At 42.3% G+C, this 16,809-nt stretch overlaps 1 protein-coding gene across 1 annotated transcript in view; it reads right to left on the bottom strand.

Annotated features, from left to right (window-relative positions):
- Positions 1-16,558, bottom strand: part of LOC146351296 (uncharacterized) — a 97,961-nt gene extending 81,403 nt beyond the window's left edge. The window contains exon 1 of the mRNA XM_084847037.1: positions 16,481-16,558. Within this exon, the coding sequence (XP_084703163.1) occupies positions 16,481-16,490 (10 nt within the window). The 5' untranslated portion in view covers positions 16,491-16,558. The remainder of the gene's footprint in view (positions 1-16,480) is intronic.
- Between the last annotated feature and the right edge of the window lie 251 nt (positions 16,559-16,809).

The raw sequence follows: 16,809 nt of genomic DNA, 5'->3' as shown, positions 1-16,809 counted from the left end.
GCTGTTTCCCGGGAACCAACCTTCCCCCACTTCCGCACTGCCTCGCAGGCAGTGCTGAACAGCCCCATCCTCTGTGCTCGCAAGACAAGCGCAGAGCGGCTGGAAAGGGGCATGGCTGGGAGCGTTCCAGGGCAGGGAGGGCATAGCTGCATGTACGACACATCCAATGTGTCATACAGCAGCCTCCTTTGCCTCTCCATCCTCCCGCAGTTAGACAGCCACAATCAGCTGTCTAGCTGGAAAAGCAGGGCAGGAGAAGCACAAAGGGAACGATCCCCTCTGTGCTTCTCCTGCCCTGCTTAGGATAGGTGGTCGCCTCCAAGTTTGGAGGCAGCCGCCTATCTTGATAGGATTACACCCTAAAACAATCAAACACATTAATAATACAATAAAAATGTAACAATTACAGTATGAAAACAGCACCTATCCCACAAACCCACTAACAGATCAAAGTCCTTCTTGAATAAGTGGCCTTTGCCTGCTGTTAGAAGGACAGCAGAGAGGGAGTCAACCTAGCCGGGAGTTCCACAGCCTGTGAGCAGGCACCAAAAAGGCCCTCTCTCGGATCCCCACCAAACGTGCCTCTGAGGGTGGCAGTCTGGAAAGGAGGGCCTCTCCAGAAGACCTTAAGAATTGGGTAGGCTTGTATAGGAGAAGGCAGTGTTTCAGGTTGCCTGTTCCCAAGCCATATAGGGCTTTATAGGTCATAACTAGCACTTTGGATTCCGCCCAGAAACAGACTAGTAGCCACTGAATATGCTGCAACAAGGGAGTCACATGATCCCTGTAACTGGTCCTAGTCAACAGTTTGGTTGCAGCAGTCTCTGGACCAGCTGAAGTTTCTGAACAGTTTTTGAAGGAAGCCCCAAGTAGAGCATGTTACAGTAGTCCAAATCAATGAAACTAAGGCTTGTGTATCATTACATGGCATCATTACAATCTCTTGTTTGCAACTTGCCATAAGAATCATTTGATTGAAAGGCCATGTATAAATCTTCAAAATATATACATTCTGATAATTCGGGGGCTTTACTGTAACTTTGGCCATCTTGATAAATGAATATGCAGTGTAGCAGCTACAACTGAATTTGAGACTATTATTTGTATAATGGAATTGCCGAGGGACCAGAGTCATGAATCATGGCTTCATTATGCAAACAAAGTATATATGTATAATGAAGATACAGTGCCTGATCCAAAAAGCATACTAATCACTGCCGCCCTTATATTATTATTATTATTATTATTATTACTATTATCAAAATGTTTATCATGAACTGCGAACAAAATAACAACCCTTATTCAATGAAAAATGAAGCCTGGAAACATTGGTCCATTAATTAGTGTATATTTATTGTTAAAGGGCTTTGGTTTTAAATCTGTAGTGGGGTGTTTTGTTTTGTTTTTCAGTGTATGACATAACTGCACCACGAACCAATTCTTCAATGGTATAAATTAGAGCATGAATTACTGGGATTGCACCATCAGAAGAGTTGTGCTATCTATACATGCAGTAGTACATGTTTGGGCATCACAGAAGGAGGGAGACATCCAAACCATGTACACAGTTGAGCAGTTTGTATAGGATTAAACTGACATGGGAACACAACATGAGTTTGCATAGCCAGAAGTTTGTACTGCAGTTATCAAGAAACTGGAGAGGACGTTTTATTCTACTTCCTGGTATTAGTTAGAACCATATTGCACTAAAAACTAAGATGTTAATAGGAGAATTGCTTCAACAGAAGCTCTTCCTTCTGGCATCTTAAGCTGCTAAGGAGGACCCTACCTCAGGCTATCACAACATGCACTCTTACTTAAAAGGGAAAAGCTGGATGTAATGAGCCAGAAACAATTGCACACCCTCTTTCTTGAAGCCTCCTGTCCTGACCTTGAAAAGTCTTAAGGCTCTACTCTCTATGAAAAATAACTTTTCCTTAGTGCTGAGTATGTGTATTGCTCCACAGACAAATAACAATAAAAGCGCATGCCTTGATCATTTATCCTCCTCCGAGGCCTATAAACCAGGAGCAAATGTAACAAAGGCAGAAGATTAACAGTGGAAGTGTAACACTCCACATTTTTCACTATGTTTGCTCTACAGAGACAATTAGTAACTGTCACTAATTGCTAGGCATTTTTGAAAAGCTGAGGTCCAACCCTGTCTCGGTTTGACTCAGAGGCAAATCTCCCAGCAGTAAAGTAATTTAAGCAGGATGGAACATCATTCACTAAGAACCGGTCTGTAGGAAAATTAATCATTCAGACTGTGTGTATAACCTGCAATGAAACTTAGGAGTATCCGCAAAGACCATACCAAAGAATTTCTCTCTGGTCCAGACAGGGTAATCAACAGGCCTAAAGGGGATTATGATTCTTCAAGAAGAAACACTGAACAAACAACTTTTTTCCTTAATACGAGCACAAGGCAACTCCTAAATTCAACAACATTTTTATCTGCTGGTCTTGGGCTAAAATCTAAGGATTGCTGCTGAGACATATCTGCTGTATATTTATCACCCATGCAACATGGAATTAGGGAACGGGCATCCAGCATGGCCGGAAGAATTGGCGTACTCTCAAACTGTGTATGAGACCTTCTGTTTAATCCCACATGCTAGTATGATGAATGTTAGTTTGTGGTATATTAGGGAAAATGTCTGTGCTGTGCAGGAGACTATTCTATAAAACCATGTAAACCTTATACAAATTGTATCCAGTTTCCAGACTGAAATATTGTTTTACTAGACCATGAATTTAGTGTTGAATCTGCAATCTCTCAAGTTAATATTTATTCATTACAATTTTAGGGGGGGGAGTGTCTTTAAAACCCCACTTCTCAGCCAGAACATCTGGCGCTAGCTTTCCTTAACATAAAACCAAAGAAGCTTCATTGACACTTTGGTGCAAGTGGACATTTTTGTATGTGCTTGTAGTTCTCCTGGGCCTTAGGGGAAATATTTTTACAAAAGGCAAGACTAAACTTCTCTGCTACAAGGTTTTCTAATGACATTCCATCTTTTGTCACTTTTAGATGTGTTGCTGCTTTCATTCGGTGAAATTGGTTCCCAGAGATCGCATGGCACAACCCACTCAGATCCACCATAGATCCACATGCAGTTGCACAGAAATGTAGGCTGTGCACAGATTGCACCCTCTGTGTGGGGGAAAGAGTGACATGAGCATGTAAGAAACAATTGTATTGTTGTTGTTGTTGTTATTATTGCTTCCCACTACTCTGCTTGAGTGCTAGGGCACATCAGCAGGAGCCCAGGAATTTCCCATCTGGATATAGGACTAAATGGGATGGAAGTAAGGAGATTGTCTGCTGAGTAAGAATGGCATTGGCTCATACAACTGCTCAGTCTTGCATGTTGTTTGATACATTCAGCTGGAGGCCTTATTGCAGGGACATGGTGGAGGAGCCCTGCAAGCACATCTCCTCCCCCCAGGGGTGTAGTGGTGAATGTTGAAGTGCAGGTGCGCATCATGATGGTCCCCACAGCCACACCTAAGGATGTCAGAGAAATCCGCAACAGATTCAAAAGAGTTGGATTTCTATGAATCCGACCTGCAGATTCTGCAGCGGACAGGCTTTTCCTGAGTCATGTGGACTCCGCAGACTTGCAGACTGGGGGGGGATGTTTTTACTTTGGGGGGTGATTTGCACTAGTGCAGCTGTGCACTAGAGCAAATGTGCATTTGCAAGCAAACAAAATTCTCGTACAAAAAAAGGAAATTCCCTCAATGAGCAGGCAATGGAATGAAAGACCCCTGACAATCCAGGAAACACAGATGGAACAGATTTAATAAAATCTGTACATCCCTAGCCATGCCCCCACAGAAAGTCCAAATATACCGGTGGTTGCGTTGAGCCATATCAACAAACCAGTTCTAGCAGTTTTATGTCCCACAGGAGCAGTCGTTTTGTGAAGCGAATGGGTTTACAATTGCCTGTTCCAGACCAAGCCACCCCAAAATACTTTGCATTACAACATGGAACAATATCTTGTTGCTGGGAAAATCCATTTTCCCCCAGCTACTGTGAGGACTGCAGCTAAGCTCAGAGGGAACAAGGAATTCTGAGGGGGGTGGCAGATGATGTCAGCATCCTTGCTAATCAAAAAATGCTAGAACTCTGTCCCTGTGAGTTCTGCCTCCATGATCACACTGCCTCCACCTCATAGATAGCCTGCAATGTGAACCAAGACACCCAGTTCTCCCCAGTTTTGGTGGGTCTGTGTCCAGTGCTGTGATTCCATTCAGGGTTTTAGTTACCACCAGCCAAAACTCTTATGGTGCTATCCAAGGTGCTGAAAGGCACTATTCAAGGTGCTGGACCCATTTGGAGAATAGGGTTCAGCACCTTGAATAGCATCTTTCAGCACCTTGGATAGCACTGTTAGAGTTTGGGCTGGCAGTAGCTAATAATAATAACAATAACAATAATATTTTATAGCACCCTATAGCTGAAGCTCTCTAGGCAGTTTACAAAGACTAAAACCCTGAATAGAATCACAGCCCCTCCAGAACTAGACTCACCAGCCACCACTGTCTGTGTCACTTCTCCATCACATTATTGCAATACTGCTCCTACTTGAATGTATAAAGCAGGGCTCTGTGTTTCTCTGTGACTAGCTGTACAAAGTGTTTTTATTGGATTTTTTTCTCTCTTTTAAATATTTTCTTTTAGTAGAAAATATTTCTATCTTCTACTAAAAAATCAAAAGTGGAGTACATTTGGTTAGTGCCACCCTATTATGGACACACCAGATCAGACTTTACTTCTTTTGGCATTGCTACATACTGAGGAACACTCAAGAAGCTCTGCATGGAACGATTTATTCATGTCAAAATCAGCCATTAAGTCTTGTTCACAGAAAAAAAACAAAGATGAATGTTTGTAGCCGAAATGAAAACAAGATCAAAATATGGTGGTAGCTATGTCCTTCTGACTGACAGCACATGAATTAATGTCAAACAATCCATACCATGTCAGCATATATGACATTTCATCCTGCATCTTAAAAAGCATTTAACAACTATCTAGTCTCTGCTGACGTGATGTGAATTTCAGACAGTGTCTACAATGCAGTTTTCAAGATAGCATTATGATCTTCAAAATTAATAATTTAGGTTTATTTGCTCTAGTAATTGGTGGCTACAGGGAAGTATTTGATTCCTGATAAGTCAAAGAATCCATACAGACAATCAGTATACACCAGCACGTGCTCTCTCACCATGGATAATTTGGTTGTCTGTATCATCTTGTTAAGTGGTAAGGAAACATTTAACACATACCACAGACAGGTACGTTGTAAAACATGTGGAAACCACCCTGTGACATAAAGAATTGTGAAAGAATAGCCAACAAACAGGTGTCCATTTCATTCCTTTACGAAGTCAAGGACTGGTTCTAGAATTATGTTTGATAGTGACAGAATCACACAAAGAAAGATAGCCTGTAAATGAGTTAGGTCCACAAGTTGAGTCATTTTTCACAAGACAGTTTTGTTTTTCCTCTGACGTGGTAACTTGTGTGTTTTTCATATGAGAGCAATTTTGTAGAAATGCTTCACCACACACACACACAAAATGGCATGGAGAAGTCACTGCATAAGCCACATTCAAAATAAAAAGCATGTGACTTAGGCCTTACTTTAGTTTTCATGCTTGAAGAATACTTTCAAGAGAAAATTATATCCTATTTGACTAAATGTATACTGTAAACATATAAGAACATTCCTAGGCAAAACTTCGGTGTGACAGGGACAAGGCACCTCCACTTGGAAGAATTGCCTGTCCCAAGAAGCCCTACACAAAGGAAAAAGCAAGAGACAAGAGAACATGCCCAACACAACTTACCTAGAGGCCGGTTTGATCAATGGCTAGGGCCCAACCTACACAGCCGATTTAGTGTGGAGCAAGAGCACATCGGGGTCGTGCTGACAATGCTGTTGCCAATCCACAGCAACCCTGCAGCTTCCCTCTGGAAACCACGCATTTTTGCAAAGTTGTTTTAGTGCATTGTTTTCCTTAAATGCGGCTCCCACATGGTTCCACTACAGCATGCCCCGTCCCCCCGCATTAAATCCTGGGCATGCCCAGGGGTGTTTCCATGACCTGGAAGTGACCTGGCAGTGATAGTCAAGGGGTGGGACTATCCCTTTCCCCCCCAAATTCCCTCTTTTTCTCCATTTGCAGTAGGCACTTCTGGACACAGGCTTCCTTTCCCTACTACCTTGCAGTAGTGCTGTTTTAACCATTCACAATATCGTAGTAGCATTGTTTTAACCATGCACAATATCACAGTAGCCTGCTTTACCCATTCAAAATCTGTAGGCGCACTGTTTTAAACATTCACAATATTGCAGTAGCACTCTTTTAACCTTTCACAATGTCCCAATGGTGGACAAAAGGGGAGAGGTGGGGGGTAAACTACAGGGAATTCAGCACTTCCATTAATCTTCCCTGAGCAGGGAAGCATGGGCACAGGTGGGGACACAAGGCTCTCTCATTGGCTGAGCAGCACCTACGTAGTTGATAATGTTCAGTTCTATTCGCTGGACCCTGCCCACCCAACCCCAAAGTATGGCAGCCTCAAGTGCCGTGTGACCCGTGAAAGCGGGTTTGTAGACAGTGTCTACTCCACTTTTCTTGCTTCATGTGCCTCTGATGGACCAAAGCCATTTCATGATAATCCAGGTACAACCACAAAATGCTTCAGAAACCGTTGCCATGTAGATTCCCATAGGTGAAACTAGCAGCACCATGGATTGTATCCAATGCTTGTTTTGCCTTAGCATAACACACTTCTGCTCATGCACATCGGGCCACCCAATTTTCACTCATTTCCCTGCCAGCACCATATCTACTGCAGCTTTCCACACCATGTTCCATGCTGTTCTGGATAGCCGTTTTTATTTAGGCAGGCCTTTGTCAAACCATTTGGCATGTAAGCTGGTCTGTCACTGAATGAGTTTTTAATTGGTTGAGTGCTGTTTATTTATTTTATTGTATTTTTAATTGTGTTTTATGGATCTATTTTTTATGTAATGTTTTAATTAAGTATTTGTTTTTAAGCACTATTTTATTATTCTTAGGTGCCTTGAGTGCCATTTTGGTGGAAAGGTGGAATAGTAAAAATAATAATAATAATAATAATAATTAATAAATAAATAAATAAATAGTCCCCCAACGCTCAGAAGCAGCTTTTCAGTAGGGGACAGAAAGCTTAATTGTGTAGAAGGATCAGCAAAAATAGGGTGCCTCAACTTGCACAAGCAGACTCACCTTCCACTAATGCAAAGCCACCATCAGATGTAACCTCTTGTAAATACAGTGCAAAACAGCCCAGAAAGGCATTTGGTAGAGATTTTTGGTGGAACACAGAGAACCCAAAAAGCTACTAATTGCAGAGAGATGTCCAACCAGAAGAAGTGAGTAATATAGAATCCATAATCTGTATACCACAACTTGTAAAGCCAGACCTGTTGAGCATCACTGGATCTGAGGACCAGTCTTCATTAGAAAATAAAAGTAACTGAACCCCTGGGCTAAACTCCAAGTTCAACAAAAGTGGGCAGGTGAAAAATTGCTTGGTTTTGTGGACATCCCAAACTTTTTTAATAGCTGCTGTCCGCAGGACATGTCTGAACATATCATGATCTGGGTACAGGAGACAGCCAAGAATAATTGGTACAGCCTAGTACCACGGGGAAGAATCCCCGGGACACAACAGCATTACAGTGAATTATGCCAAACCTATGGCACTAGGGATATGAATTCACTGCAGCCAGTATTGTCATAACCATATATAAGTAGAGTGAAGGCGAAGTGGGTGTAGTACTGATGTGTGATCTAACTTTCAAGAGAAACTTAAGCCCTCTTCAAGCATTCTAAATCTGAGCAGAGTAACGACACAAGGAGGGGGCGCGTGCTAGCCCCTTCCCCTTCTGTCGTCACTTTCATCACCCTCTGCACATGGAGGGTGACTTTGTGAACAGGGCAGCCCCAGTATCCACGGGGGCTCTCCACACAATTTGGAATGCTGGCTTTCCAGTGTTCCAGATTGCGGGAAGAGCCCTCCTTTTTACACAGTCGCCCTCCAAAGTCTAGAGGGCAACGAACGTGATGATGGGGGCAGGGTTACTGAACTTCCCCTTCTCGCAATCCTTAATTTTAAAATGCCTAAAGTAGGATACACACACACACACACACACACATTTGATACTCAGGATACCTTTGAGGGACTGAGCTGAAAAGCAAGTAATTCTCCTGAGTGCAATTCTAAAAATAAAACACAAATGCCCAATATGCAAGTATGCCGCTGTATGCTACAAAATATGCTCTCTTAAGTGCCTGATAGTATAAACTTTAATCACAGAAGCATTTCCTCATCATCCACAGACTGCATAAAAACTTACAGCTGCCTTAAGAATTGCTTGTCAATTTGTTTGTGGGATCAGCCTCTAAACGAAGAAGCTGATGTGTGCTATGGTACTAACTTGCATATCTATTCAACATCACTCATTCCATATAATGTTTCCTAGGTTCTTGGCCAGTCTGCAGCTCTTTGCTACATGAAAGGACTTGCTGAGAATCAAAGGAAACTGACTGGGGACAGATCATAGCTAGTTTACCTAATCCATATAAAATTCCATAAAATCATAACAGGATTATTACAGGCTTTATACCCCTTTCATCAAGTTAGATTTTGTTTTGTTTTTTAGTATTAAAAGCAGTCATATATTCATGTAACTTGAACATTCTTTCCATGACAGTTTAATTTGTTGCATTTAAACTTGCAAAATAATTAGGATGGGTTTTTCAGAAGCATTAAAGGGCATTGGCTGTTGAAAACCAGGCAGTAGGAGAACTAATACAACCAGCCATTACAAGTTTTCTTATATCAGCTAATACAAGTTTTCAAAATCCCATTGAATTTGTGGGGCAAGTGTTTCAAATGGGAGATTCTGACAAAGGGAGCTCCAGGTTTGAGTGGGTACTTGCTGGTAGACTCCCTCATATTGGTGGGGGTGAACATCCTCCTCCTCCTTTTTATTTCTGCCCAGGTATGTGAACAGGTTAGCTGGCTCATAAACAGTCTCTTCATGTTTCACTTCCTGCTGAACCAATGTTACTTCCTGGTTCGCTTCCTGCTGAACCAGTGTCACCTGCCTTTCACCAGGCCACCAACCTGACTCTCACCATAGAACGTCAACCCCTACCAGTATTAACATAAAAATTAACTGCTTTATCATTTGCCAGATGCCACTTATATATATGGTTATTGTTGCTATGGCAACATGAGTGTGTATACTCTGTCATAAAGCAAGATAACAACAGAAGGAAGCTGCCTTCTACTGGGTCAGGGCCCTATGGGGGAAGGCTGAGAGGGCTGGGCATGTTTGGCCTTGGGGGGAGAGGACTGAGGGGAGATGTGATGGCGCTCTTTGGGGGGTTGTCACGGAGGGGAGGGCTGGGATCTCTTCTCGGTCATCCCGGAGTGCAGGACACGGAGTAGTGGGCTTGGGTTGCAGGATGCTGGGTTCCAGCTGAGCATCGGGCTTCCTGACTGTTGGAGCGGCGCAATGGTGGAGCCGATTGCCTGGGGAGGTGGTGGGCTCTCCCGCACTGGGGGCATTCGGGACAGGGCTGGACAGCCATCTGTCGGGGATGCTCTGGCTTGGATTCCTGCACTGAGCAGGAGGTTGGACTCGATGGCCTTGTAGGCCCCTTCCAACCCTGCTATTCTGTGATTCTATGATTGGGTGCAAGTGCCATGTCATTATTTACCTCTTAATAAGATTGGACTCTGGTTCTACTGAGCTTGAATCCAAGAGTTTGATTAGTTCAACTATAGAGAAGTCAGTAATGGCATATTCCAACATCACATAGGAACGTAGGAAGGTGCCTTCTACTGGGCCAGGTCATTAGTCAGTCTAGTCCAGTATTGTCAGCAGTGACTCACAAGGGCTCTCCAGCCCTAACTGGAAATGACAGGGACTGAACCTGGGACCTTCTGGATAAAAACCATGTGTTCTTGCTACTGAGCTATGGCCTCTCCACTTGTATCTGTCTAATTGAAATGAACAGGAAAAAGAGAGGATATACGTTCTTGCATTACTCTAATTTCACCAGGGCTTCACTAAAGCCATTCCCTTATGCTCTGTTTGCAAGACTACAGTATAGGTGCCATGCAGTGACTACTTGCACACACACAAAAGAAGTCCAAAAGGATTATAAAATCAGAGTTGGAAGGGATCTCAGATATCATCTAGTTCAACCCCTTTCTCAGTGCCGGCTCTGTACTGCAGGATGCAGCTACACGTCCCCGAAAGATGTCCATACAGCAGAGGAGAACCTCCACCTCCCAAGGCAATCCGTTCCTCTGCTGAAAAGCTCATACTGTTGGGACATTCCTCCTGATACTTAGCTGAAATCCACTTCCCTGCAGTTTCCACCCATTGCTTCTAGTTTGTCCTTTGGCGCAACAAAGAACAAGTCTGCTCCATTTTCTGCATAACAGCAGTGACATATGAGAGAGAGAGAGAGAGAGAGTTTGTAAGTGTAATGATGTATTCCTGTTATAAGTCTATGTTAATGCTGAGTACCTCTAGGGTGAGAGTGAGATGATTGGCTGACTGAGTGAAGGGGGGAGCGACGTGGGTGCGCTATATAAACTGTGGGCTGTGCTAAGTGAGTCAGACAGGGATTTGATGTGTTAAGATTTTAAAACTGAAAGAGAGAGGTCTGTGGTGATTGGAAACTGTTTGACTTGAGAGTGTGATCTGGTGTATGGTGTATGAGAGAACATACATTAATAGAACCATTAAGAGTTGCTTATTTACTGTTCAGCAACTTATCTGCAGTAATTAATAAAGTTTATTTGTTTAACCAAATCCTATGCTTTCTGCTCTTCACTATGTATGGGGAAGGTAATAAAGGAAACAATACAGGTGATATTATAAACAAGTGTGTCCTTGCAGATAGACGACTGAATGTGGACTGGACCTGAGCCTTAAAGGTCCTGGTGGCAGCATGACTGTGTGTGAGGAAGGTGTTTCCTGCTGGAGTGAGAAAGGCCTTAGTAAAGGGGAATTCTCACTGGGAAGGGGGCAGGAATGCCACAACAGACTTTTCAGTTATTTGAAAGCTGCTATCATGTCTCCCCTTAATCTTCTGTTCCTCAGGCTAAACATAACCAGCTCTTTCAACCATGCTTCATAAGACTTGGTTGCTTCACCACCCTGGTTGCTTCACTTCTAGTTCTAGCACTACTCGTTTCCGACCAGGAAATGTCACAGCGACTTTGGGGGCAATCTCCCATTTCCTAATGAAAGAGGAGCCCCATGGCTGTGTAGTCCACGCCTCTTATGCTTCTTTGAGCTCCACTGGCAGGGCTATAAGAAGTGCAAAACATCACTGCTTCTTGCAGGCACACTTCCCATGGAGAGGCAAGATTTCACCTCAGAGGCCTCTGAGACAGCAGTGCCAATGTAGCTAAGAGGAACATGAAAAAGTTGTGATCTGATGCTGCCCCTCCCGTTTCATATATTTAAACAAGCAAACATTGCAGAGAGGTGGGAAGAGAGAGAAGGGCAAGGGGAGACATCCATGAGGCTGCTCATTTACCAACATTCGCTTGGCACATTGCAATTGGCCCAATTAATTGCAGCCAAATTTTTGATCGTCAGGAATTCTTAATCATGTAATTGACTCTCAGCTAGTTAATTAAGTTGTTGCTGCTAAGGCTGAGACAAAATGGCCCCCCTCACAAAATTTGACACCCTGTTCACAGTAGGCAAAAAATGGGAGGGTGGCTTCTGGGGAGAAAATGGAGGCCCCTCACTGGCAGCCACCATGTTTTTCTCGGAAGCCTTCTTTGAACGACACTGAATCATGACACTGAATCAAGACACTGTCACTCCAGGAGTATTTTTGTGGTGTGAACTGGGGTTGCCAGTTGGCAAATTAAAAAAAAAGGAGTGCCACTGTTTCTGCCAGCAATGTACCCCTTGAACCCCGCCCCCCTCCCAGTTTCAGGTGCTCTCTTTCCCAAAAGAATTTGAGCCAAGAATTCAGAAATGTAAACTTTTGCCTCAGTCCTATGCTGGCCTCTGCTGTTTGGAGAAGCAGATTATGATCTATCGTTGTCTGCCATTCAGGTTTCTTCTTTCTTTTTCAGCTGCTACTTGCTGCAAGAGCCTCCAAACTCCTCTTGATTCTAAGGACCAAGAGGTGGTTCATGTCCCTGAAGCTCTCCCTCCCTTGTAGAGATTCTGATTTCTATAAGCTGTTCCTCCATGTGTGCATCTTATAATTGCAACCCCCAGCAGCCCCTTGCAATAATTGCAACCCAGCAATAATTGCATGGGGCCCACCAGGTGCATGAGCCAGTTCTAAGAGTTTTGTTTTCAAATAACTGCCTGGAGAAAGGGAAGACTGAAGCTCAGAGGGAGATTTCCCCTTTCCATAAACAAGCCTGAGTGTGTGTGATCCCTAGAACCATGTGGGTGGATCATAACCTAGGACGCAGTTAATGGTTCTACCATGCATAGTTAATTGTGTTACTGAATGGTATGGATAATGGGCAGCCTGCATCTTTTTATGGTGTAAATATCCTGTGAAGTCTAAATTCAGTTTTCAGCAGTTTGTGTTATTGCTCATTAGAAACTCTTCAGCCTCTATTAAGATTTTTAAAAAGTTCTTTCAGGGGGCTGGAAAGAAATATGTAGGAAAGAACACTATGAGTTGGTGATTCTGAAGGAGTTAGTGATTTGAAGAACACTAAAGGTGAACAAGAAAATGTGCAGAAAAAATATTGTGCCAGCTTCCTTAAGGTCATTGTTTTGTGCATCAACGCATTGGTTAGAACAATACATTGATAGCAGCTGAACAGTTAGCTAACATATGGGATATCTACCTAGGGACTATTATTGTGATCTCTTAAGCCAACCACAATCTCTGGTGTACAAGGGAGAATTCTGCAGAAGGAAGCATGGTAATTATAGCATGTTGTCAAGCAAAAGTTTAAAGTTCAAAATCCCCATCAGCATAGACAAACTATGGCAATCTGCCCAGAAGTAGCCCAGAATGTATACCGCTTCCAAAAAGACCTGTTGGTTCAAAATCCTGAGGACAGGTGTCTTGTGAGGTTGTTTGGAATGTTGCTGTTCTCCTAATGTGAGGGAAATTATACCATGTTACATTTATTGGAGCGCTTTTGTTCCCATGTAAGGAAGCTCTTAGGCTTCTAAACTCTTCAGTCCACCCAGAGTATCCGCTCTAAAAAAAGAGATGAAACTTTGTCTTCCAAAGTGCTCTGGCACAGGAATCATTGCGGGGAGAAGGAGTGAAAGGTGTGTGGGGGATTGATTCAGATTACACAGTGCACAGTGGGATCCATGGATAACTGGAACATCTGAAGGGGTTTAAGCACATAAGGGCACAATCCTATGGGGATAGTGGGCCACCTCCAAACTCAGAGGTGACCAACTATCCAATGCAGGATGGGTGCACTTCTCCTCCACGCTCCGGCCACCCTGCATTTATGGCTAGACGAACAATTTTGGCTGTCTAACCAGGGGCCTATGCTGCTCTTCTGAGTGTAGAGCCAGGGACAATCCACGCCTCCTACAAGGCAGCGGGGAAGGGGCAGGGAGTTGGATTTCTGGGAACTGAGCTCAGAGCGCTGGCTCCAAGCTTGGTTCCCAGAAACTGAAAAATCCTATGGCCATCTAGATGCTGTCTAGCAACCATAGGATTGCTGCCTAAGGCAATCAAAAGCTAATGAATATTGGGCATGCTTTTAAAACCTGACTTCATGAAAATATGATGGGCTGAGATAATCAGAAAAATCAAGCTGATTATTTCTCTTATTTGTAGTATTTTATTTCTTGCACCTTCAGTACAAAATACTCCCAGTTGCAATTTCCCTGTAGATTCTACTGCACAGTAATTCAAAGACTGCTGAACTGTGAACAAACTGGTAATCTAGATCCACCCAGGAAAGGTAGAGGGAAGAGGTATCTGTTGTATAGATAATTTACCTGGCCACATACAATAACTGCCCAAGAAAAAAAAAACTGAACTGAATCTAGGGATTGGCCTGCATGTCCCGACTTTCTGACAATTGTGTTGCCATTTTATTTATCACTATGAAGACATAAATAAAAATACTTGCATGTAAGATATATTCATGCAACTATGTACCTGTGTGATCTCCAGATTCTGAATTCAAAACGTGGAATTCATGACACAGAGTTATGTCAAAAAGGCTGAATAAATCCCTCTCTAGTGAAGGAGAACATATGTACGTATATGCTAGAACAGTGAGCTGGGAAGGTTAATATCCAGAGCAGAGAAAAGCCCTGCTTCAAGCAACCACCAACATGTTGAAAAGATGAAAAGAGCAAGTACAAACTAATAGCTCAGCTCAAAAGGCTAAGACTAACCTTAACATGAAACATCTGGAAGGGGGGAACCCTCTCCAAGGCAGGCACTGAAAAGCATGATAGACACCAGCTTCAGGAGCTTGGTCCAATCTAGCAGAGTGACTCTAGAAACTCACATTAAAGCAGACTTGAGCAGGAATTAGAGGATAGCAGCTGCTAGGTGTTTCCAATTATCAATGCAAACTGGAGGCCCAAATTACTCCAAGTCCAACCTATAAGTCCTAATGATTCTCACAGTAATATTTCTGGTCAAGTGAGCAGCCCCAACCACCTTGAGGTATGTATACACATGCACAGATTTAATGTGTAAACCAGGAGGTCACGGCTATGTACAGCCAACAGCAATTCCACAACTGAAAAAAGGTGCTGATATGAACATGGGAACTGCTGCTGAATTAAGGGATGGACATATCTTACTCCCAGTCTCGCTGAGCTTGTCATTTTTTTAAAGTCAATTTCATTCTGTCCCATTTCCACATCAGCTTATTTTTTTATTTTTTAAAAAAACCTGGACAGAAATTCATACACATTTTCCATAATTTGTACACTTTACTGTATGCATTTTGTGCACATTTTTAAACTTGCACTTTTTTGGATCCATGCACCCCAAAATCTACTAAAGCGTCTTTTGTATGCATTTTGGAAATGTACATTTTCCAAATATGTGCATGTTATTGAATGCACATTTTTGTTTTGCAGAACACATTGCAAACTCAGAAATGTAGCCATTTCTCACTGCAAATTGCATGTGGGTTCATGATCAGGTTCAGGTGGTATGAATTAGGTAAATCTGTAAAGGAAATTTGGAGCAAATTTCTCATTCATCCCTAGTGAATGTGTACTTCACACATTCCATCTGTCTATTTAAGTGTGTATTTAGAAAAACATGGGGCTATTTAGGACAGAAAAAGTCTTCTGATACAAGTCTCAGTCTCCTTGACAATGTTTGCACCAGCAAAAGAATAGGCAAGCAGTACACCCCATAACTCGACTACATAGAAAATAAAATGTGGTGGGATTGTTTTCTTCCTTAAAAGAATAGATTGGTTTATTTGTATTTGTTTTGGTTACCACTATATTTTCATTTCCTGCCATCTACTCATCACATTGCCTTTTGTTTTACTCCTACCCAAAGGAGCATGTTATTGCTGAGTACTTGGCTACCTGGGGAATGCTTTCTCAAGCATCTTAAATCAGAAAGATGTTTTTCATGTTTTAGTGTTCATTTACTGGACTGCAAATGCTGTTAGTTCAAGTATGGAATGTACTGCCACCTAAATTGGTAGTAGCAGCTAATCAAAAGAGGATGAAGAAGTACGTTATTATCGTTGGTTTGTTTTAAGTCGCTGATTGCTTTGAGGGGGTAGGGAATAACAGAGGAGGCATTGTAAGTATTATTTTACAGTTCAAGCACAGGACTGAGGGCTGTGCAACTTTAATGTAATTATCAGCTCTGCACTGCACACATTCCTTTATGACCTCAAACAAGCCTTGTACTCTCCATGTATGCCTCAGATAATTCTGTCTTCAGCTTTGATAGTACATGATAATAAATGCATCTTACAGAATTGCTACCTGGCCAGTTTTCAGTTGGGCTAACCTTTTGACTATGTATGCACCTCATAATCCTCCCAGCCATTGCTTTTAGCTCAGCATAAGTTGTTTCATTTTATTTTACATTTTTAGACCACCCAATAGCCCAAGTTCTCTGGGCGATGTACAGGTAAATTAAAAAGCATATTATCACAATAAAAATAATAAAAAATTGCACAAAATGAAATAGCACAAAATAAAATAAGCAGCAAAGGGTAAAACAATGCAGCTCATAATAATTTAGTTTAAATAGATAGGAATTTAACTGCATTCATAGTTTTAACATATATAAATGAGCAGTGACTAGAGCTCTTTTTTCATCTGGAAGGAAAAGGTATCTGTCTACCTTTTTATTTCCCCATTACAGCACAATTCTGTATGTGTCTACTCAGATATAAGTCCCATTGAGTTCAGTGCAACTTACTCACAGGTAATCATGTATAGGATTGCAGCCTTAAGGATACAATTGTCTGCCTCTGCATCTTTTATCTATCCCTCAGAACTGCAGTTTTGAGTGAACCATGCAAATCCCTATAAAGGATTCAAGATTGTCAGGAGTTGCTAGCAAGAGGTCATCTCCATAAAGGCCCAAAATTTGGGAGAGGGAGGGGGTGGCTCTGGGCTTAATAACCAATCGGAAATGTAGACTGTTGTAAAGAGGGTATGTTAATTATGTAGAAAAAGAACATTTAAATTGGCTGCAGCCCTCCAGTTTGTTTCTTTGTAATCCAATCCTCAGTGCTAAACATATTTCCTG

The sequence above is a fragment of the Heloderma suspectum genome, chromosome 3, assembly GCF_057233095.1.
Source record: "Heloderma suspectum isolate Gila_16-S chromosome 3, 16-S_ref, whole genome shotgun sequence".
NCBI classification, from domain to species: Eukaryota; Metazoa; Chordata; class Lepidosauria; order Squamata; family Helodermatidae; genus Heloderma; species Heloderma suspectum.
Note: the sequence above shows the minus strand (reverse complement) of the source record. Positions and strands in the feature narration are given on the sequence as shown.